This window comes from Gracilinanus agilis, chromosome 1, assembly GCF_016433145.1.
Source record: "Gracilinanus agilis isolate LMUSP501 chromosome 1, AgileGrace, whole genome shotgun sequence".
Classification (NCBI taxonomy): Eukaryota; Metazoa; Chordata; class Mammalia; order Didelphimorphia; family Didelphidae; genus Gracilinanus; species Gracilinanus agilis.
In genome coordinates, this window is record NC_058130.1 from 752,721,462 (window position 1) to 752,746,151 (window position 24,690).

At 41.8% G+C, this 24,690-nt stretch overlaps 1 protein-coding gene across 1 annotated transcript in view; it reads left to right on the plus strand.

The window, feature by feature from the left end:
• Window positions 1–19,995, plus strand: part of VPS37B (VPS37B subunit of ESCRT-I) — a 25,252-nt gene extending 5,257 nt beyond the window's left edge. The window contains exons 2-4 of the mRNA XM_044685405.1: window positions 15,615–15,786; window positions 16,364–16,446; window positions 17,527–19,995. Of these exons, the coding sequence (XP_044541340.1) occupies window positions 15,615–15,786; window positions 16,364–16,446; window positions 17,527–18,030 (759 nt within the window). The 3' untranslated portion in view covers window positions 18,031–19,995. The remainder of the gene's footprint in view (window positions 1–15,614; window positions 15,787–16,363; window positions 16,447–17,526) is intronic.
• The last annotated feature ends 4,695 nt before the right edge of the window (window positions 19,996–24,690 follow it).

Genomic DNA, 24,690 nt, shown 5'->3' on the forward strand with positions numbered 1-24,690 from the left:
GGCTTAGGATTCCGGAGGCCTGGGTAAGAGGCTTGGGAGAACCGAAAGGAAGGGGTATGGGTGCGGGGGGAGGGGACGCTGAGAGACCAGAAACTGAGGGATGGCCGAGGGGGCGGGGGAAAGATTTCGAAGAAGAAAAGGATCTGAAAGGGCGAGTTTGCAAGCTGAGGGAAACTGAGATAGTGGGGGCGAGAAGGTTAGGGACACTAAGGAGTCCGGCAGGGGGTGTGTGAAATGATAGGATTCCAGATGTTAAAGTTCTTTTGAAATAGAGAGAAGGTTGAAATGCAGAAAAGAGAAAAATATCTATGGGACTCGAGGGTCTGAAATATTGGGGGAGGGGGAATGGCGCTAAGTGTTTTGAGCGGACCAGAAAGACTACAGCATAGCAACCTCAGGTGCCCATTTCGAGGGGGGCATGTGGATAAAACTGTTGGTTCAGTCGTCTAGGTTTTTCCTTTTTTTTTTTTTTTTCCTTTCAGGGTGGGCAAGTAATATGGTAACAGAGATCAAGGGGGGAAATAGGAGAAAGATGAGGGGTTCATCCCCTCTATTTTCATTTAGTGCTCAGCTCCTGCCCAGCCTCAGAAGGCAAGCAGAACCCCTTCTCCCCTTATCGAACCCAGTACCTTGTGGTGTGGTTTAGTGTCAGGCGGTAATACTCCCGGGGTTGGTCATTTGGAGTTCTCTTCCAGGACCCTCTTTGGACAGGTGGCCTCAAACTTAAAGCAAGCCCTCCCAGGCTCATCCACCAGCCCTCCTTTGTCTTCGGAAGTCTAAGGCTTCCCACGCCTACACCGCAGTACCTCTCGCCCAGAAGCCCTTGTAGGGTTTCTATCGGAGCCATCATACAGCTTTGAGCCAGTCTCCTTCAAAGGGGGGCTTGTGTCTAGGTTACACATTCAGAAACACTGAAAATCCTCAACAGATCATTGTCCTGAACTACAGAGAGGCCACTGTAGTGCGATGGTATCAATCCTTCCATTAATACACTCCTTGTATTCAAGGACTTCGGAACTTGGCACATAGGACTGCTCCGAGATGAAATTTACCCCATTTATGGTCTCAGTTTGGCACTTTCCATTTTGAAAAATAATAAATCCACCAATTCCTTCCTTGCTCACCGAATGTGACTTTTATCTATGCAGAGGAAGAAAAGCTTGGCTTCCTTTTTTTCCTTTCAGTTGTCGGGAGCGCTATGATTGGTTGTCAGCTGGAGGTGCCTTTGTAAGTTTAATAATAAAATCATAGTTATTATTTCTGCATTTGAAACACATACCTACAAATCATTTTGCCGGACTTAATCATACTATTTCAGTGAGAACCGGGGTAACTGTCTCTGGAGTGGTAACAAAAATAGCCTTTCGGTTGGGGAAGAAAGACTATAAAAAAAGTTCAATTCCTCTGACCGACTCCATGAGGCTCTTAAAAACAGCTTCTAGGCTAGAACCAGCGACCTTAACTTAGAGCAGGAAGGGGGAAATGATTGTTTAGAAGGGAAGGCAGATTCAGTTTTAATTTAATTAACTAACAGTGTTAGTACTTTTTGACTTAAGGTCAGCCTTCAGACAAGGATGTGTTCAAAACTGAACTTTATTCCAGTTGGTTAGGCCACACAGAGTTCTTGTTAAATTACTCAGGGATGGTTTACTTTTTAGGGTGTAGCACTTCCAAAACAAGGAAACTTTAGGTTGATGCCAGAATACCTTAGTCAACTCACCTAATTATGTTGTCATACGTGGCATATCATTCAGTACACGCTTCTTCCCAAGTCATATGTGGCATGTGTCTGAACAACTGAATTTTTGACCCTGATAATTTTGCTCCTAAAGGGGTGTCTGTGTTGTTTTCATGAAATTTATTGCTGCCTTAGTCTTTTGGGATAATGAATGTTATAGTTAATGGAAGAATGCCTCGTGGCTGCCTTAGTCTTTTGCGATAATTAATGTTATAGTTAATGAAAGAGTGTATCGTGGCCAGACAAAAGGATTCTTTTTCCTGAAATTTAAGGACAGTTTTTTATTCTTGAGCTCAAGAGATGCCTCTTACCTTTTTGTGCTCATGTGACCAAGGTAGTTAGGTTAAAGTTGATTCTGGAGTTTTGTAATTTGGGAGAATAAGAGACAGAAAGGATCCTGAAGAACCTCTGAAAGTTGTTTTTTTTTAATTGGCTGAGAAAAGAGTTTTAAATTGTAGAGTAAGGTTTTTCAGGCCTGAGGGGATATTTTGTGGTGTGTGGAAAATGTGGCTAGGGTTTTGAAGGCATTCCTTATTGGATTTAAAGACAACTAGGTATTAAACTTTAGTAGCCTGTTTTTTTATTATTATTGTGAATGAGTTGTAATAGAGGACCAACCATTAAAAAGTGTCTAACTACCATTATAGATCATTGTTTCCTCTGGCTCCACATCATCTCACCTTTCCCTTTTTTTCTGGCATGTGACTGGGATCCTCAAATGGGCCATGTTTAGTGATGTAGTGATTTGAGGTTTAGCTAACTTAATGGTTCATATCTAAAATACTTATTTTTATTTAAGGTTATTTTTACATTGCAGAGGAATGTGCCTTTCTCTATCTGGTTGCCTTAACCCTGTTGGACTTACACTGTACTCCCTTAAAAGGAGTCTTCTCACAAAAGGGATTTCTTTTGCTAAATTTGGCCTCTTGGGACACTTAAGTAAAAAGATTTAAATTTTGAGAGATAACTCTTGTGGGTTAATAATGATTTCATTATGGATTCAATCCTTAATCTTTGTTCTAATTACTAGGGGAACTCTGAAAATGCACCCCAAAACATGTTAAGGGTTTGGAAGACTTGCTTTGTGGAAAATGAAAAAAGCTCCACCCCAAAAGGGTCTATTTCCTTGAGGCATGCTCTGGAGTGATTTGTGACTAGTGCTTGGAGAACTGCAGGCATGAATCATAGTGCCTCATTGAATGTACAGAACAGTACCTTAATTTAAATCCCACACAAACACTTAATGAAATGGCTTGGTTTTTGTAAGAATTAGCTTGAATGCAGACTTTAGTCTTGGGTGGAATGTAGAAGTAGTATTAGGAATTAATCATTGCTTCTACCTCTGGTTAAAATAGTTAAGAATCTGTAACCCTTTGTGTTTAAATCTTTTCATCCTGAGATTTCATATTTTTAATCCTAAATAAAGAAGAATTGACTTAATGTCCCAGAGAACATTTTGAAATTAAGTTTCTTTATACATTTGATCTTATTAAAAGAATTTTAGAATTATTTAGGCTTATCCAAGTTGATCCAAAGGTCTTGGTACAGTTTTAAAAGAGCTTAAAACTGCACCAGAGATTGTTGGGACACCCTTATAGACAGACAGGTAAAGCATTTATTAAGTTCTTAGTATATGCTGGTATTGTGCTAGTCCTGACTGGCATGACAGTCCCTGCCTTCAAGCAGCTTATATTCTATTGGAGACAGTGTTAAAAAAGGAGATAGAAAGGTAGGGATGGGGTGTGGGAAAGTCCAGAAGTGGTTTAGAGAAAGACCAGATAAGGCAAAAGGCCAAGTCCCAGGATGTGAAGTCAACCAAAGGTTGTACCCATGGGGTTGGGCCCGGCATCACCTTTGGTATGATGGCTGGAGTATAATCAGAGTGGTGTGTATCTACCTGGGAATATAAGAAAATTATGAGCTTAATTTTATTTCTTTGATAATTTTATAATCCCACACTAATTTTTTTTCCATTTCATTCCTCCTCTGATGCTATATCACAAGTCATCCCTGCTTTCTCTTCCCATGCCAGATTATTCATGAGTTTACATAAATCTTATATCTGCCTCTGCCTGAGGCACTAAGGACACATTCCTAGGGCTTTTTGAATTTTGTGGGAGCCAGCATAGTCCTTTGTTTGGTCATCTGTTAATTTGTCCTTTGTTAATGTCACTGGCCTCCTTTATCCAGTCATACATCTTAGCTTGATGTCTTTTATACTTTACTTAAAAAGTACCTTACCTTCTATCATAAAATGAATACTAATTATAGGTTCCAAGGCAGAACAGTAAGGACCAGGCAATTGAGGTTAAGTGACTTGCCCAGGGTCACACATGTAGGAATTTCTGAGGCCTGACATGACCTTAAGACCCTGCATCTCAAAGACTGGTTCTATCCACTGAGTCACCTAGCCATTCCTACTACTTCACTTTGAATAAAACCTAAAATTGCTTCTCTCCTCCTGGCTGGCCCCCAAAAAGAAAACTTTATTTTATAGACAAGTTAATATCCTTTAAGACTATTCTTAGTTTAGCACTTCTTAACTGTATTATTATTCACTTCTTAACTGTATCCATTATTTGGGAGAATTCTTTAAAGTTAGACTGAATGGTGCCAACCTTGTTGGTTACCAAAGTTTGTATACAGCAATTATGTCTTAATCCAATTGATCCGGAGTCTTGTTTCAAGGTATTTTATAGCAATGTAATTTTGTTATGGCCTTTGCAGCAGAACCTTGTTTTAGGGATTTGGACTATGTACAATATTTATTTTGCAGGAATACCTTGAATTATCCATGGATAATTTTAGTGGTCACTTGCCTAATCATCATTGTCCATAGGTAAATTTTAATATACTGTATTCTTAGGAGCTTTTTATAGTTAATTTTCTTTAGTGTAATACTTGTTGGTCTTTTGTTTTTAGATTATACCATCTTGCCAGTAATTTTTAATTATACAATAAGTTCTTGTTAGTCAAGAAGCATTTAGTAAACCCTTCAGTAGGTTGCTTTATAGAATGTAGTTTAAGAAAGGATTTGAGGACTTTTTGTTATAGAAGAATAAAGCATGCTTGTATCGTGGCTAATCAGTTTCCTTAAATAGCCAAGGTTAAAAAAAAAATCAAAAATGATCAAATTCAAGTAGATTAAAAATTTTCAAAAAAATTTAAATAAAAAACAAGCCAATTCTACTAGGCAGGAGAGCAGTTAGGGTTGGGCAATTGAGGTTAAGTGACTTGCCCAAGGTCACACAGGTAGGAAGTGTCTGAGGCTGTATTTGTACCCAGGACTGCAGGCCTAGCTCTCAATCTACAGAGCCACCTACCTGCCCTTAGATTCCTTCCTTCCTTCCTTCCTTTCTTCCTTCCTTCCTTCCTTCCTTCCTTCCTTCCTTCCTTCCTTCCTTCCTTCCTTCCTTCCTTCTTTCCTTGCCTTCAATTCAGTAAACATTTTTAAGTACTTGCTCTGTCTAAGGCACTTTACAGAAACAGGAATATTGTAAAAAGCTGCATAGGAACTAAAATAAAAGCCAGCTTTTCATTCTCTTTGACTTAGACTTAGTGCTTAGTCAGTGTTGAAATGTTTTGTTTGTTGAACACAGTTCCTGCATATGTTGAGCTTGCCAGGGAACAAGACATGTATACAAATAAAGTTCTTATATAAGATAGACTGGCTAATTGCTCCTTTGTACAAAAGTTCTAAGACATTTGAGGAAGAAGAGATAGATCCCTTTTAGAGAGGGGGATGGAAATCTTCAGTACGAGCACCTGAGTTGTTCCTTCAAGAAGGAGAGAAGGAACTCAACTGTGGAGTTTTGTGGAGGAAGTGCCTTCCTAGCTTACTCAAATGCAACAGGGTAGGAGTGGACAGAGTCCTTGGCAGAATATAAAATGGGTGGAAGGAAGTAGAATGAAAAACGGTTGGAAATATATTGTGAATGTCTTCATTGCCAGGTTAGGGAGGTCATTTTATTTGAAAAAATTGAGGCCATTTACTGAGAGTTTCCTCTTTTCTCATCTTAGGAACCTGTTGGCATTATGACTATTTCCCTTCTGTCTCTAGTGGCCCATATTTTTTTTTTTAAATTGGTGCTCTTTTTAAAAAAATTTTTTCTTTATTTTATTCCAGTAAATTTACACATTGTTTTCCAAGGTTACATGATTCATGTTGTCTCACTCCTCTCTTCCCTCCCCCCTCCTGGAGTGGACAAGCAATTCTACCAGGTTATACTATTATCACTCAAAACCCATTTCCGTGTTGTTCATTTTTGTAAGAGAATAATCTTATAAAACCAAAACCCCAAGTCATATACCTATATAAACGAGTGATAAATCATATGTTGTTTTTTTTCTGCATTTCTACTCCAACAGTTTTTTCCCTAGATGTGGGTAAGCATTCTTTTTCATAGGCCCCTCAGAATTGTCTTGGATCATTATATTGTTATTAGTAGCAAAGTCTTATTACATTTATTCTGCCCCACTGTGCATAATGTTCTCCTGGTTCTGCTTATTTCACTCTGCATCAGTCTTTCTGAAATCATCCCTTATAGCACAAAAGTGTTCCGTCACCATCATCATATACCACAGTTTGTTCAGCCATTCCCCAATAGAGGGCCATCCCCTCAACTTCCCATTTTTTGCCATCTGGTGGCCCATCTTGACAAAGCCAAAAGCCAGTGCCTCCACACAGACGACCCTTCAATCCCAGGCCCCCTTCTCTTTTCACTAGATTGTCCCCATTCTTTTTTTAATCCTCATTCCTGCTACTTCAAAAGATGCCCACGTCTTTACCATCCTTAAAAATCCTCACCAGATTCTACAAGGCCAGCTCTCTTTTTATAGCTCTCTTCCCTTTCTCAGTGAAATGCCTTGGGAGCCTCCTCTTCCTTTCTTCCACCCTTATCAACTGATACTTCAACTGAAACTTTTCTCACCACAATGACCAGTGATTCCTTAATTGCTCAGTCTCACAACCTTTTCTCAGTCTATAGTCCTCATGACTTTTCTGTAAAACTTGACCCTATTGACCACCTCCTTGTACCTTTGACCTTTGTAGTTTTCATTCCTGCAGTTTTCCTCCTTCCCTTGTAATCACTCCTTTTCAGTCTCATTCATCCATGTCATCCTCTCTGAGTGTCCCTTAAAGTTTCCTTCTAGGTCTTGATGTAGAGCTTTTCAGCTCCCAGGAGTTCCTATATTTAGGAAAATGATTCCTAGATATGCAATATGGATCTAACCCTCATCTCTCTCTTCTGAGCTCTAGTCCCACATTGTCAAATGTCCACCTGTTGGACATTTTTTAACTGGATTGTCCTGTAGACATCTTTAACTCAGCATAGCCAAAACAAGTCATTCTTTTCCCCTAAACCTATTTGGCTTCTGAATTTTCTTATTGCCATCCAGGGTACTATCATTCTTCTAGTCATCTAGGTTTGAACCTACAGTGTCATCCTTGATTTCTCATTCATTCTCCATATCCAATTATTGCTAAGGCTTTTCATTTCACCACGGCATCTCCTCTTCATTTAAGCAGCCATCATTCTGGTTCAGATGTTCATCATCTTTTGTCTGGACTATTACAGTAGCCTTCTAATTAGATTATCTACTTCACACCTTCCCCCCTACCCCCCCACCCCCACCACCCCTCTATTTTATCCTGAAGCACAGGTCTGAGCAGGTTCTTGAACTTTCTCCCCCCAGCCCTGGCAATTCAGTAAACTCCTATGGCTCCCTATGACTCCAGCTTCTAGATCAAATAGAAACTGTGTGGCATTGAATGCTCCTCACTTCTTCCTGTCTTTCCAGGCTTGGGCCTTAATCTTTTCTTTCTAATCTATAATCCTTCCATAGAGGCCTACCTCCTACTTCTCACCTACCAGATAGTCCATCTCCCAGCTCAGTGCCTTTTCCCTGGCCTCTATGCCTAGAATGTTCTCCCTGTCTCTTCTGCCTCCATCTCAAGTACCACTTGCCATCTTGTGTGGAGGCCAGCCTTGGTCATGCCAGCTACTACTAATGGCACCTTCCTTCTGCTGTGCATGTATACACACCCTGTTGTGATGTAAGCTCCTCAAGGGCAGGAGCTGCTTTTCTTTTTCTTCTCAGTGTTCTTCTAGGTGCTTATCACACCAACTGGTATGGGCTTAGTTAATAAATGTTGATTCATTGATTGACTTGTCATTTAAGTCATAGGGTACTGCTGAAGGGTTTTGAGCAGGGAAGTATTAGACAAGGGGAATTCAGAAGGCATTTATAGTTTAGTGGGGATCCTAAGGATGTAGATTTTGAGCTTGAAAGAATTTGGGATCATCTAGCCTGATCCTCTAATTTAAGAGATAAGGAAACATGGGTCCCAAAGAGGTGACATGGTTTGTCCCAGTCACCCAAGTACTGAGGAGTAGAGCTTGGATATCATCTCTTTAAGGGACAAGTAACAATGAATTAATTGTGACATTTTTGGACTAATGTCTCCCTCTTAATTCCCATTTTCTGGCTCAAAGTTCCTGATTTTAATATATTTCTACACCAAACTTTTATGAACTTTGGTCAGTGCTATGACCAGCCCCAACCACAGAGGGCTGATGGAGGAAACTTGAAGCTTTCCTTCTTACACAGGGGTTGAAAAAAAATCAAGGTCCAAAGCAAGACTTAACATTTCTGGATATGGTAGATGGGTAGGTTTGTTTTGCTTGACTTTTTATGACAAAGATTGTGTTTTTCATGAAGTGGAAGAGATTATGGAAGGAGAAGAAAGAAGGCTAGTGATAGAGCTGTCAAAAGAAAAGGAGAAACAAAAGGTCATTGATGCATTTAAAAAATTTTTTTTAAGGAAGTTCAGAAAGAAACAAAAAACTAGGACAGTTTTGAAAGTAATGTATTTAATAATATGATAATATGACACTAAAAATAATGTATTTTTTAAAAAGCAAGCTATATGGTTTCATATATAATCTTTGTGTTCTACTTTGTTTTTTGAAATACTCATTTTCTTTCAGTTTGATAAATTCAGAATATAAGTAAAATTACAATTCTCAAAACATAAAAACTAATTGTGACTGGTTTGGGGGTTCTCTGCCTGGAAGTGGTTCAGTAGAGAGAGGATGGAACAGGCCTTCTTCATTTTTAACTTTGACCAAATATGTAACAGATATCTTTGATGTTCATCTTACAAAAGTTAGAATGATTACAATCACATCTAGGAACCTTCAAATTGAGTGTCCTGGTTCCATTTCTTCTCGTTTTTCCCACTCTATTTTGAAGAGTAGGCCATTTGTTCTTTGAGCATAGCCCTAGGTTTATGTGGCCAGTCTTCCATGATGATAATGAATGGTCTGCTGATTTTTCACATGTAAATTAATTCCACATGGAAAAGATTGTGTTAGTTTAAATCCCACACTGTTAATTTCTCTGAGCTATACAAGTTTAGTCTTTTTTTTTTTTTTAAACCCTTACCTTCTGTCTTGGAATCAATACTGTGTTTTGGTTCTAAGTCAGGAGAGTGATAAGGGCTAGGCAATGGGGGCTAAGTGACTTGCCCAGGGCCACACAGCTAGAAAGTATCTGAGGCCAGGTTTGAACCCAGGACCCCCTGTCTCTAGACCTGGTTCTCCATCCACTGACAGCTTCTCCCCTATGCAAGTTTAATCTTAGCAAAGAGAATTGGACTGCCTTCTACCAAAATGCGGTAGGTTTTAGCTTTTGTTAATCTGTTTATTGGTTATGAAGTAATGTATTTTTCTGTTTGTTGAGGAGGTTGTCCAGCCTGGACTCTTGATAAGCAGCTGGTACATTTCCTTTAACAAGTAGGCTGTATCCTTGGAGATGGTTTCACACAGCCCACAGACTTGCAGTATTTTGGGACGTTTTTACCAGGCAGGGTTTTAAATACTGTTATTGATCTAAACATGTCAAACAATCCAGCCAAAAATTGCTGTTAATTTTTTTTCCAGTAAGACTTGTGTAGGAATTGGAATTGAAGTAATTAGAGCCCATGTTGGCCTGGTGCTTACACAATCTCAGAATCCGAGTTGGCAAGGATCTCCCGGGCAATTTAATCCAACCCAGATAGACTGGATAAGGAATCCTCCCTTATACCTGACAAGTGGTCATCCAGTTTTTATTTCCAAAACCTGGAGTGAAGGTGAACTCACTCTATCTCCTGAGGCAACCCATTCCATTAGCTCGTATTCTTAGGGAGTTTTCTTTGAGCCTAAACTATATTGGTTTTATTACTGGATAAATTTTATCTTTATACCTTTCAGACCTATTACATTCATGCTTTAATGACTAACGTAGAAGTTGTTTATATCAGGTTTTTGTTCACATACATGTTTAGAATAGCTATTGACTTCATTTTATTTGTCACCAAGACAAGCTTTAGTTAAAGACTGGCATGATTTAAAGCTCAGCTTTTGAAAGCTTATGCTTAGATAGAAAAGTATACTAAATAGAATTTTAGTCATTTTTCAGCATAATGTTAGAAAAGATAACGGCACAGGTCATGTCTTCAGATCATGTTATTGCTTATGTGGCTCAATCTATGAAATTACAGCTGACAATTTTTTTTACTAAAGGACCAGGGCTTTTATTTGGAAGACCAATATAGTTTGGTGTTACTCTGCAATAGAGTAGTAGTCTTATCAGTAGCTTTGCCCAGCATTAGTTGCAATCATGATCATAATTAGTTTTCGTTTTTCCTCCATTTTATTGCAAAGCCTGTGTTGCAAAATAGTTCCTCTTTGGATATCATGGCTGTTTTTATCAACAGTAAACTTTTATATAGGATAATATTTAATATTCATTTGGCAAACATGTAATAAGTGCCTTTTGTACTCAATGTTGGGGGAAATGACAGTTTAGCTTGCCTTTCCCTTAGTATCAGCTAGATAGATAAACATCATTTGCTGAGACTTGGATCTTGTGGTTTAAAACTACTTTCTTGCCATTAAAAAAATTCAGGGTGTCTGAAAAATCATTGTGCAGTTTAAGGGCCTAAAACAGTTCAAACTTTATTATTTCTCACAACTGCCTAGTGGCACAGATGAGAAAATTGAAACATTAGCAAAAGTTGGATTAGTATAGCTGTGTTTTTGTCCATCTTTGAACCTGCTAGGTCGACAACTCAAATTAAGGAACTTTAAAATCCTACAGTTTAAATCAAGCAGCTGTTCTGTTGATTCTTTGTAAATACATTGTGATAGCTAATGTTTTCTAAAGTTTAGTTCTCTGTCAAGAGTATTTGAAGGGTGCTGTCGTTTAGAGGCAGGCAGTGCTATAGGACAAAGGAAGGAGGCTGCACTTGCTCTCTAGCCTAGTTCAGATGAAGCCTCTGACAGCTACTAAATGAGTGAGCACTGCTGGGAGCTCTTCAGTCTCTGATCCTCAGGGCCATCTCCTGTGCCCGCTTATCTCTTGGGGCTGCTATCAGCGGCACATGAGATGACTGCTTTGCATACCTTATTTCATTCCTCCTTTGGAGTTGGGATTCCTAGTATGGATGTCATTTTCATTCACTTGTTGCCTTAACAAAAACCCTACTCTTTGGCTAGCCCGAAGATCCTAGAAAAGCTTGGAGGGTGTGATTAGCAACTGCCCGACTGCTTTCTGAGGGTCAGCCTGGTTAACTGGAGGCCTCACAGGAACTGGCCACAGCAACTCATGACTGCCTTGTTAGGCAGTGGGTGGATGAGATGACTCTTTTTCTGCTGCTCCTGGGTCTTCTTTCTGTAGTAAGTGAACAGTAACATTTGTATGGTAAGATAAAGAGGGAGAGACCTACGTGCTTGAGGAACTAGTTCAGAATGCATTTTTTTTTTAAGTAGCATGGAAATGATGACCGATTTTCTACCACAGTGTTTATACATGCAAGATTATAATTGTAGATGGAAGTGCCAGATTGCGGATAGTTTGGGTCTTCAAATTTCACCTTGTAGTATGTGCCTGGTTTGGAAGACATTCCACACAAGTAGAAATCATGACCCAGCCCTGACCATTATTGTTTCCAGACATTCTTCCCAAGGTTATCGCCCAGAGCTGCCATATGATAATTAAGAGAAGCTTTTCCTCTCAGCCACTACTTTGTGGGCCCAGAATAATGCTAACCTTCTGTAAGTATTGTTAAAAACATGCTAGAGCTCTCCTGGGACAACTGCTAATCATGTCTGAAGGACTGATGGGCTACATGCAGTCTATTTTATTTTTTTCTTAAACCTTTACGGACCATTTTAGAATCAATACTATGTATCTGCTCCAAGGCAGAAGAGTGGTAAAGGGCTAGGCAGTGGGGGTTAAGTGACTTGCCCAGGGTCACCCAGCTAGGGAGACTTGGACTTACAACTTCCTATCTCTAGGTCAAACTCTCAATCCAATGAGCATTGTACTTTAAAATGTGCAGATCATTTTATGGGCATTCTCATTTGAGATTATTTAATTTTCCCCCGCAGTATTCTGTATCTATAGGTTTCTAGTGTCTTGAGGTAATGATGTTTTTCTGATTTTTATGTCTGAAATGTAGTATGCTTCTACCAGTCTTTCCAGTATATTTCTAGATAAGATTTAAAATTCTGAGTCAATCCCAAAAGGCCGGAGTGGTAGGGTTGATTGTGAATTGTTTTCACCTCTTACTGACTTTTTAGTCTTAGTAGGTATGTTTTCATAATTGTTCTTACCCTTTTCTGGGTATGAGTTTCCTTGACTTTTATTTGTTTTTTGTTTTTAATTTAAAAAATTTTCTTTCCATGTTTACATAATTCATTTTCTTTCCCTCCCCCCTTCCAGATCCAATAAGCACTTCTACTGAGTTATACAAATGTTATCACTTCTACCTATTTCCATATTATTCATTTTTGTAGTAGAGCAATCTTTAGAAGCCCAAACCCCCATCATATATCGATATAAACAAATAAGTCATTTGTTTTTCTTCTGTGTTTCTGCTCCCACAGTTCTTTCTCTGGATGTAGATGGCGTTCCTTCTCATAAGTCCCTTGGGATTGTCTTGTAGTAGCAAAGCCCATTACATTGGATTGTTTCACAATGTTTCCATTTTTGTGTGCAATGTTCTCCTAGTTCTGCTTATTTCACTCTGCATCAGTTCCTGGGGTCAGGCAGTCTTTTAAAGCCCTTTGGGCATAGTTCCAAATTGCCTTCCAGAATGGTGAGATCAATTCACAACTCCACCAACAATGCATTAATGTCCCAATTTTGCCACATCCCCTCCAACATTTATTATTTTCCTTTATTGTCATATTGGCCAATCTACTAGGTGTGAGGTGGTGTTTTCTTGACTTTATGAGTCTATGATACACCAAGGCTGTAAAAAGCCAGAAATTCATTGTTGGGTGCTCAGGCTTTCTCACCATCGACCTTTAACCCCATTTTAATGCTGGTTCATTTGAAGGTTGAAAATTTTTTTATGGTATCTTTGGGAGATAGTTTACTTTCCTACTAGTGAGTTTTTGATTGTGTCTGTTCCCATGTACTTTCAAGATTTAGAGATGAAAGGAAGTATGATGGTGAGAGAATTCAGTTAGAGAATTAAGTAGGTTAAATGGTTTACTCCTCGAAATTATTTTAAAAGGCCTTTTTTTCCTTCCTGGAAGCTCTGATAACTACAATTTTAAAAGTCCTTGCTCCCCGAAACCTTTTGCTTGGGAAAGTTCTATCTAGGATACTGAGTGAAATAAACAATAATTGTGAGTACTAGAAAGTTCTCTTAGAGTAAGATTTTAGTTACTGTTGGACTTTACAATTGATGCTAGACTGTTTTTTGTTCTACCTTGAATAATTGAAATTACTCTCCATTGGTGGGCTAGACTTCTTAGCTAGGGCATAATCAAAGGGAATTTACTTTCCATAAAGGGATTAACTTTCCATAAAAAGTTCAGCTTTTTAGTTAGGAGATGTTTTTGTTCTTTGGGAAAGCCTAAACTAGACTGTGGAAGGGGAATAATCCGATGACTTGGATATTTAAAATTTTTATTTTAAACCCTTAAGTTCTGTGTATTGGCTCCAAGGCAGAAGAGTGGTAAGGGTGGGCAATGGGGGTCACACAGCTGGGAAGTGTCTGAGGCCGGATTTGAACCTAGGAACCCCTGTCTCTAGGCCTGGCTTTCACTCCACTGAGCCACCCAGCTGCCCCTGAGTTGGGTTTCTTTACTGTCATCCACCCCCCACCCCCACCTCCCACCCCCATTTTTAGGAATTCAGTTGTACTTGTGGAGGGAAGGTGTCCTGAAAATAAAGTGAGGTGTAGTAAAGATTACTTTATCCCTGTTTTCTTCCCATCTGTCTGGCACTTGTCCCTGTGGCTACCTGGAATTTGGAATGTTCACCACTTCTGATAGTACCATGGTGACAAGCCTCATTTTCCATTTAAATTTTAACTTACCACTTGATTGATTTTATGCTGGGCCTAATTTCTTTGTAGCTGTGCCTGGAGCTTAGCTAATTTGCATGATATAATAGTGTTATGTATTTGGAAATTTGAGCTCCTACCTTTGTCATTTTATGGTGTCTTAATAATATGTGGAGATAACTAGTGAGAAGAGCTCTTTTTTCCCTCTTTCCTCTTTGTTCCTTTGGGGTAGTTCATTTGAACATACATTGCACTATGTGTGGTCGGTCTTTCAATGAATTCGACCAGGCTGTAATTAAGTAATATTGGTTGGAATGTATACTAAATTCATTTGAGAGGAAGTAAATAGTTAAAATAGATCAGGTCTCAGGGTGGCAAGAAATATTAAGGAGAAAAGTAGAGGCCTAAGTTGGGGTTGGACAAGAGGCTGTGGATAGAACTCTGGGAAGGAATTTTGTCCAGATGAAATTAAATCTCTAGAGAGAGGTCACATTGGGCAGATTGTGGTATACAAAAGATCCTAAAAAAGAGAAAAGGAGAACTGCAACTAGATTATGGTTAATGTTGTTTTTAAGGTGATTTTCACTTTGCTACCTCCCTCAAAATATTTGGGTAGTAAGTTTTGACTTGGCTAAACTTTCATTGGAGGGTTGGCAATTTCTTTATTCTAGCCCTTCACACAGTGCCAGGCACATAGTAGATACAGGATAAGTATTTGTTTGACCGATTTATTTCCTATCTCCCAACTCTGCTTGTATTAAGATTTAAGAAAGTGGATTTTACAAAATCCTACAAAATAATTTCCATTTATTGGAAGGAAAAATGTGACACTGTAGAAAGGGCAGGGTAATAATCCTCAGGAAGAATAATGATCCTTTCCAACTTTTTATCAACTTTTATTCAATTATAACAGCTTTAAAGAACTGGGTTTGGGGTGGCCCTCTTTTCTGAAGAGAAGAGAATGCCACTTCAGCCTTAATGAAATCCTAGGCTCTCACACTTTTTCCTTGGATCTCTAAATCTGGTTATTAAGGCTGAGTTGACACTGTACTCCAAATTACTGACAGCTCTCTGAAAGAATCAATTCTTAAATCTCTTTTTAAAAAAATCTAGTCTTAAATCCATAGAGCTATGTTTTGAAAGAGCAGTGGCATTATTCAGGAATTCAAGACATCATAAATATTTAAATTAAAAGACCTACTGAGTAATGGGTGTGACTATACTATGGGAAGATGTTGCCTGAAGGAAGCTAGTTCTTTCTCTACCCCCACTCCCAGTTTTTCTTTTTCGTTTAAAGATTTTTGGCGGTACTATTCGAAGTGATCCCAAGACTATATATATATAAACCAGCAGGACTTTGTATGAATTGAGCTTTGCCTCCCTTGTAGGCAATGCCAGAGAAAATGCTTTCAAACAGATGGATGGGGGTGTTTGGATGAGAGGCTTTTTGACAGAGGTCTTTTGGGACTTGTGAATGAACTGTATGTAATAATGCCTTTGGTTTTCCTCTGTGCGTGTTCTTTGCAGACACAGAATGTTCAGCTTAACAAAGAGATGACTCTTGCCAATAACCGAAGCCTGGCAGAAGGAAATCTTTTGTACCAACCACAACTGGACACTTTGAAAGCCAGTTTGACCCAAAAATATCAGGAACTACAGGTTCTCTTTGAAGCCTATCAAATCAAGAAAACCCAATTAGGTAACTTTCCTGGGATGGTGTTTTTAAAAAGAAAAAGGGAAGGAAAGGCATATTTTAGATGCTAGAATGATTAGTCTTTTAGGGGCAGTGAGAAGTAGTTTATTTTTAGACCTTTTTTGTCTATTATGAATGGGTTTTATTTCAGTATCCTAAAACCATAATCTCTAGACTACAGAAGCATGTCAGTCTTTTGGAAATAAAATCAGAGGGATAGAATTGACTTGCTGCCATATTGTTCCTCATAAAATGGAATGTAATCCTGCAAACTATTATTGGAAAATATAACTTGTTTCCTTAAATGAGGAAAAAATAATTAATATCACTATTCCCCTTTCCTGTTAGCCCAGGTAGCATGCGGGCTGTTTTCCTACTTTGATGCTCACCCCTCTTCAGAAGCAGTGTTGTTCTCAGCAATGCCCTTATTGGTTTCCCAATTAAAGTGACTCATTAGTAACAGCTCACACAAGAGAAGTTTAAGAGGTGGTGTGTTTGCAACCTCTTCCAAAAAGGAGAGGGTTTTCCAGGGACTCCTGAGCAATGTCTGGGTGCCTCACTTCCTTTCTCTTGTCTGGTACAGATCAGCAATCCAGCAATGCTTCTCTGGAGACGTTGCTAGCCCTTCTTCAAACAGAGGGGGCCAAGATTGAAGAAGATACAGAGGTAAGGCAAACTGCCCCGAAGCTGGGGACTCTTCTGTCTTTGCACATCCCCAGCACCTGACATGGGGCCTTTCACTTGCACACAAGGGAGGTGCTTATTAGTATGTGTGGAAATGCACATCCCAGTTTTTCTTACCTTTAGGCTATAGCACTGGGCCCAGTTACTGGGAAAGATCTCCAGAGTAGTACGAATGAAAAGTCTTTTCCTATGGAGTTAGGAACAAGAAAATGTAAACCTGTAGTTCCGTCCATTACATGGACTTTGTATAAGAAATGCATCAGATGTAGTGCTCCGGGGGAGCTGCACAGCAGCTGTAATACCAGGGGAGCTTAGGTGGCCAAAAGCTGGCCATGACATATCTGCAGATGGTCAGGAGAGCAGGACACAGCTGACCCTCCTGCTTTTTCTTTAGCCAGCTGCCATAATAAGTGCGAGAGAACAGACAAGAAAAGACCTTTAAGGGGGCTATTAGAGCTCTTTCTTGGTCAGTTTGCTAATAAAATGGGTTGGATTGTTAGATGAAGTAGTAATTTGCTCAAGCTTCAATGAGAGTGGAGGTATGCCATCACATCACAATCACAAACTGAACCTTAAATTTGAATTCTAAAGAGGCTGGAGCCTGGCAGGTCTTCTCTTTGGATGTGTATTATGATGCTAGAGGCCCCATTAAAGGTCTTTTTGGGACTAAGGTGTAGATAAATACATTTCTATACTTAGTCATCTTTCAGAAAGAATCACAAAAGTAAATGGGGCCAGCAGCTAAGTAGCTCAATGGATAGAGAACCAGGCCTGGAGATGAGAGGTCCTGGATTCAAATTTGGCCTCAGATACTTCTTGTGTGGCCCTGAGCAAGTCACTTGACCCCCATTGCCTAGCCCTTACCACTCTTCTGCCTTGGAACCAATACTCAGTATTCATTCTAAGACAGAAAATAAGGGTTTAAGTAAATGGGGCCCAAACCAGAGTAACCCAGCTGACTGCCTGTTCATGTGGGAGCCAGGTAGCACCAAAGAGTCTCTGGAACTAGATTGTAGCTTCCCTTTTGATTCCAGCCTCTGACTCAGTATTTACTCATTTCAGAATATGGCAGAGAAGTTCCTTGATGGAGAGGTCCCTCTAGATTCGTTCATCGATGAATATCAGAATAAGCGAAAACTAGCCCATTTACGTCGAGTAAAGATTGAGAAACTTCAGGAAATGGTGCTAAAGGGCCAGAGACTTCCAAAGGCCCAAGTCCAGTTGCAGCCCAGGGTGGCAGATCCGACACCAGCTCCGATGGTGCCCTACCCAGCTTCAGATCCCAGCGTGCCCCCTTCGGTTGTGCCACGGCGGATCCCTCCACCGCCACCACCAGTCCCCGCTGGACGGTTTGCCACTCCGTTTACAGTAGCCATGGGATCGGGACAGGCTCTTCCTTATCCCGCATTGCAGTGCCCTCCTCTTCCTCCCAGAGCGGGTCTTCCATCTGTTAGTCACAGCCCCCAGCCGGGATACCCTCCGCAGTTTGCCTCGCCGTACCCCCCGGCCCTCCCCCAGAGACCTCCTCCCAGGCTGCCCCCGCATCCTGGCTTCATCCTTCACTGAGTCTGCGGCTGCACCGCCATCGCAGTGCCAGTGCTCGGAGCTGCACCCCTCCTCCTTCCCCATAAACGCTTTCCCAATCTGGAGTCCTTGCCCTCTGGGCTTTGTGCACACGGAGAAAAACACTTCTTGTTGGGCAAGAACACGTCGTGTTTTTAGAATCCTAGTTCTTTGTAGGTAGCCTGTGATGCAACTTGGTTTTTGTCAACCAGCAGGTTGTATAAGCTGGTCTGGAGAATGAAGCCAACAGACTTTGGTTGTTTGCAGCTCTCGATGCGATCTTAGTGTCCTAGTGCGGATGGCTGAGACGTTCAGGTCAGGAGGAAGACGTGCCTCCCTGCCGCCATTCTCAGCCCGGCTAGACGCGTGTTCCCTTGCCGTTTAGTTCAGCATGCTCAGTTCTAGCTCTGTTTCCACATTGCTCAGGCCAGTTTGCTATGGGGCAAAGCAGCATGGAGGGCCTCTGCTGCTTGTAAAATCCCAGACAGGCACCGCAGATGTTGACTTTGGTGTATTTACTTTCTACATGGATCTGCTTTTGGGGAGCATCGTGACATTACCAACCCTTGCAAAGCTACAAAGCAAAGTTTGCACTTGCCCAAATGTCGTGTGATGAGGCCTGGAGAGAGAATTGGGATCGGGGTCTTGTCTCTGACATTCCCCTTTGATCCCTGTGCTTCCCATACCTGACCCCGAAGAGCTCTCTCCCAATCATTTCCATTAAGAAATACCCCGGAAATATTTTTGCAACTCGTGAAATTTTCCTGTTTTCTACAAAAAAAAGTTTGATGCTCATAGCACCATTCAGGGAAACTCAAAAATGCAGGATACTTATCATCGTGCAGATCAAATGCAGATTCCTCTCCTAGGAGCAATGCATTGTTGCACATGTGTGCGCGCCGTGCCTTAGGATTACTGTCGGTGATTGGACGCCTGGGTCGCCTCCCAATCACCTAATGGCCATAGCTTCATTTTTGACTCAAAGGGCTCTGGAAGGGCTGCGATGGATGACTTGGCCCTAGTCTGGCCTCAGGGCAGGAATTGCTGTCTGCACCCTTTAGAGTCACTGGCTCTCCTTTCAGGGAAAGACTTTTCCCTCAAAATAGTGCTGATGCTCATCCGTCCGCAAAAAGCAGAAGAAATCTTTTCCCACTGAGCCTGAAATCTATTGTTATTCTCCACTCGCCATGCAATGTGCAGATGGGAATGGGTGACCATGGTGCTGCAGGGAACACAGGGTTTGTGGGGCAGGTAGGACGGATTATGGAAAAACATTTCAAATAGGTTTGCAGGAAGAACTGCAAAGGATGGGCATGGCTCAGTGAGGGAAAGGTTCTTCCTAGCCACATCGACACTCTTGCCCTGTGATACTGAACTCTCTCCAACATTGGGGTAAGTCCTTGGCCTCAGCCTTCTGGATCCAGGCCATGGACACTGCACAGCCTCTGGTGGTGGTACTTCTCAGTGTCCCGAACCTGAAGCTGGAGGCAGGGCCCCAGTGCCACACCTGTCATCGGTGTATTCACTACATGGTGGAAGCCAACTCCAAAGAAGGCTCGGGAGCTGTGTGGAATTTGGAGTAAAGAGAGAACTGAGGCCTGTTCCTTTTAGGTCTGACGGATGGCAGCTCGTGCCAACTTGCAAACAGTTGTGATTCTGGACTTGAACTCCACTGGATAGGCAACCACTTTAAAGAGAAGAAAACTAACAGATGATAGGTGCCACATCAGGCAAGCGGACTTGCCGCGTTAGATCAAAGCCGTTGTTTTCTTATACCTCGTTAGCTGCGCTCCACTCTTCAAGCAAATCTGACTCCCACCGTGGTCGAGTCAGGAGCCAAAAGTATTTGTGTTTTGTTTCTGAGATTGTGAAAATGGCACTAGGAGGCTGGCTTTGTCCAGGGGCCATATTTGGAACTGTGAGTGTAGGTCCATAGGAAACTTTAATAAAAGAGATGATTATTAATAACTATCCTCTCGTTGATTTGCCAGGAGAATGCCTCTTTTCCAGGATTCTAGTGATCAAAGTTCTGGAAAAAACCAGATGGTCAAAAGAGCTTTGATGTGCTCTCTTCCAAGACAGTTTACTCTGATGGTGCCAAAGTCCAGTCATCTCTGGTTGGGCTGGACGCTGTGTAACCAACAGGACTTTGTTGGGGTAGGATGACCTCTGCTTTTTTCCAATAATAGAACTTTAGTGGCATTGACATTTTCCTTTACTTTGGGGGTGTGCTGATGCATGGGGAGTACAGATGAGTCAAGCCACTTGTCTTGTTGGCTGGGAGACGGGTATTTAATGCCCTTTCTGGCTCAAAAGGTTGCAGAAGAAAACCGCTCCCACATGCACTTGTGACTTCTTTTATTTAGGCTTCCCTGGTTTTCAGTCTGCTGCCCAACCAGGCACTGGGAAGACAGTGCTAGAACGGTTCAGAAGACTCCCCTGCTTTGGTACTGCCCTTTTTCTTTCTTAAGGACATTTACTTCATCGAACTTTCTGGCAACTTTGTGAAGGTGTAGACAGTAGGAAGTACAGCCTGTATTTACTAATAGGAAATGAAACTGAGGCACACGGTTGGCTCAAGGCCAGAGAGCTAGTGAGCGATACTTGGGGCTATAAAAGTTATTAATTATCTAGGATTCTTTCTACTCTTCTGGTATAAATTTAGTGAGTGAGGACTTTTGAAAGGTAGTTTTTTTTTTCCCCTTTTTTTAACCCTTTCAGTAACAATTCTAAGGGCAAGGGCTGGGCAAAGGGGGTTCAGTGACTTGACGGGGACACACACCTAGGAGGTATTCTTAGGTTTCAATTGTGTGATTCTATAGTAAAATGGGGAAGTATATTCTTTCAACTAGTCTTTGCTTTCTTATACTTTCTGCTCTTGCTGTTATTTTAAAAAATGTTTTGCCATTTATTTTGAAGTAGATCATTTCTGGAAATGGCATTGGATCTTCCCTTAACCACCAAACCTTCCATTGTTTTATTATACTATATGTGCGAATGCTGTTCTCTTTATTTCAGAACATTTTCACACCTGTCATTTTGTTATTCAAAACAGTAACCATGTGAGATGGGTGGGGCAGGTAATAATCTCTTTTACAGAGGGGAAAATGGAAATATGGTAGGTCACACTGCTAATAAATTACAAAACCCGTAACATCCATAGTCCAGAGTGCTTTACGCTATGCCAAGATTTTTCCTATCACTGATAGCCTAGGTCAAAGGACTTCCTTTCCTGGGAAAACATCCCTTAAGATTTTTCAAAGCCTTTCTTAGAAATAAATATGTAGTGCTTCTCATGTATGTGAAATGAGAGACTTTAAGGGGCAGTTAGGTACCATGGTGGATAGTGCCAAGCCTGGAGTCAAGAGGACCTGGGTTCAAATCTGGCCTCAGGCACTTCCTGGCCTTGTCACTTAACCCCAATTGCCTAGTCTTTATTAGTCTCATATAAATTTTTTTAAACCCTTACCCCCTCTGTCTTAGAAGAAATATTGTGTATTGGTTCTAAGAAGAGCAGTAAGGGCTAGGGAATGGGGGTTAAGTGGCTTGCCCTGGGTCACACAGCCAGGAAGTGTCTGAGGCAATTTGAATCCCAAACCTCCTATCTTTAGGTCTGGCTCTCAATCCACTGAGCCACCTCCCAGCTCCCTCATGTTGATTCTAAGTCTGAAGGTGAGTGTGTTTTTGTTGGTTTGTTTTGTTTTTAAATGAGAGGCTTTAAAATTGCCCCCAATCAGAACAAAGGTCCCTTGTGGCTAACCAAACCCAGACTGGGTAGAAGTTAACAAAACTTGTAAAGATAATGGGAGAATTTAGTTTGGGAACGCCCAGAAAATGCACCATCTGTTAGTGTACATTGCTTTTTTTCCCTAATGTGAAATGAGGCCAGGATGGCCTATTTGATGTTCCTTTTCTCTTCCCTAAGAAGCTGCCTCAGCCATATTGTCAGTGGCCTGGGGCATCTTAAGACACTAGATGTGAAAAGAGGAAAGAACTGTCCCAACTTGACTGTGGCCATGCAAATGTGAGCTAAGAAGGTCAAATCAATGCAAAAGGCAAAGCCAAGAAGGAATGGTAGAGAAGTGCCCCTGGCCCTAGGGCTGCAAAGGGAATACCACTCAGGCCAATCATGACCAGTAGCCCCAGTGGCCTTCACTAAATTATCTTCACGAACGGTTTTATCCCTTACAGCAGGGGTCGGCAACCTTTTTGGCCGTGAGAGCCATAAACGCCACATTTTTTAAAATGTAATTTTGTGAGAGCCGTACAGTGCTCACAGTGCAGCTCCTGTAAGAGTGCCTGAAAAAAAAAATGGACTTTATGGTTCCTGCAGAAAGAACCATACGTTGCCAACCCCTGCCTTACAGACAGAGGCAGCTGGGTGTAGAGATCCTGGAGAAAACACCTGCTGTCCCTTCCCAGTTAGGCAGTGATTAACGGAAATGGCCCTACCAGTATCTCAGAACTGGAAGCAGCCTCAGAGTTTTATCATCTATAGGGTAAAGCCTCTGGCTGAATGCCTCCAGGGCCCCTGGGAACCCCAGTTTGGAACCTTCAATAAGAAAGCGTTTAGGGTAAATCATAGAAACTGGGAGGTAAGGGCCCAGTATTTGTGACCCAGATGTGATTTTTGCCCAAATAGGAAATTCCTAGTACAAAAATCCCACTCCTTTCCACACCAGCAGTGTTCCGCAGCTGTCTGAGGTAGAGAGCGACCTGCCCAGGTATGTATCAGAAGCGGGTAGACCCAGTCTTGACCCTTGGCAAGTTTTAATAGACGGAAAAAAATCAGACCTAGTGGGTTGGGCCAACTCATTCACCACTTACCATTCAGGAAGGATTTGAATTTTTTTTTCCTGGCCTTGTTTTCATAGGGGATTGGCAAAGTTGTTTTAAACCCCCCACCATCATGTTCCCTTGTGTCTGACTTTGTGATCCCATTTAGGGTTTTCTTGGCAAAGGTAATGGAGTGGTTTGCCATTTTATTATAGCTCATTTTTTACACATGGGAAAACTGAAGCAAACAGGGTTAGCAGATGTGTCCAGGGTCACACGTTAAGTGTCTAAAGCTGGATTTGAACCCGAGATGAATCTTTCTGACTCCAAGCCCAGCACTCCATCCAGTGTGCCACCAATGATAGTCACAAGTGTTTGTTCCCTGCCTGGGACCTTCCTTACTCTCTTTGGTTGTAAAATGGAAGGGGCTAAACTAGAGGACCTAGCTTGAGAACTTGAAGGACTATATATAATAGCCAACCTTGAGGTTGCTTAAGGGCTTCCAATGGTGTTACCTGGTTTCATAGCAACCAGGCAGCAATCCAGAAAGACCGTAGTGCAAGTGTATATTCATTACAGGCAAAAAGCCTTCCAAAGCCAAATTGAAAAGCTTAGCCTAGGGCTGGAGAATTAAGAGCAGGAAGGAACCATGAAGCCAACATACTCCATTCTAACAAGTTTAATGACCCCCAACCCAAGCCTGAAAACTCAGGTTCTTCTGTTGGTCTGGCTGTGTGACTGGGACAAGCCACTTCTTTTTCTGGTCCTAAATGTGCATAAGGAGGGCTTGCTTTCCGAGGCCCCTTTCCAGCTCTTTAATATTCACTGGCTTTACAAACCTCCTTCCCAGCCAGACCAAGTTGGGCCGGCATCACTTCCTTGCTTGAGCAAACAACTGAGGCCCTGCCCTTGCTAAGCCCCATTTCTAATGAGGCTGAGACACAACTTCCTGGCTCTCGCTGGTCTAGCTGAAGGGCAGCCAGGCCAGCTGCTCCTCGGCCTGTCTCTTCCCTGGTGAGTTTGAAGGGCTCACTGCCAAATTCGCCCCTTCCCCCACTCCCCAACTCTGAAAAGTGCTCTCTGGCAAGGTGCTGGTAGGCAGGCCGGCCCTGGGCCTCCTGGTGCAGAGGACAATCCCTATCAAAGGAAGGAAAGACAGGAAATGGGATGGGGCAGACAGCATGAGCCCGCTCCCTAGGTCTAGGGGCGAAGGGAAACCAAGGTCACGAAGGCATGGTCTTTTAGGAGGAGGGGCTGCCTCCACGCCATCCCAGAGGCAGCTCCCTCTTTCCTTTCTCCAACAGCCCTAGAAAAGCAAGTCCAGGGTAATGTCTAACCAAAACCTTTCTCACTATTCCAATCCATTTTTTCTCGTTCTCCTGCCTTAAATGCCACCGAGGGGGAGGCAAGAGTGACATTGAACAGGACAAATTGAACTCCTCCCGTCTACCAGGATGAAGATGGCTTTGAATGCGACTTCCTAGAGGAGCCAAGTGGGTCCCAAGGCTAGGTCTGACCTTTCCGTCCCTGGTCCCTCTACTCATCGGGTGCCTTTCACTCTTGGAATCGATTCTGGAGTTCTATATTATAGATCTTCTCTAGAATTGTAGAAGGCGACAGCTGCAGGATTCTCCCCAAAAGACTATCTGCCCAAACCACTCATTTTTAGGGATCAGGAAGACAAGAGGCGGGGAGGTGAAACACCTGAGAAGTAAGAAGTCAGGATTCCCACCCAGATGCCGTGACTGAGCCCAGCGTTCTCCACTGTGCTAGACCCGAGGAGGGAAGGAATTTTCCAGCAGTATGTAAGATGAAATGGGACCGTGGTCCAGAGGAAAGTAAACTGGAGTCAAAGGACATGGGTTCAAATCTCACCCACCTCACCTT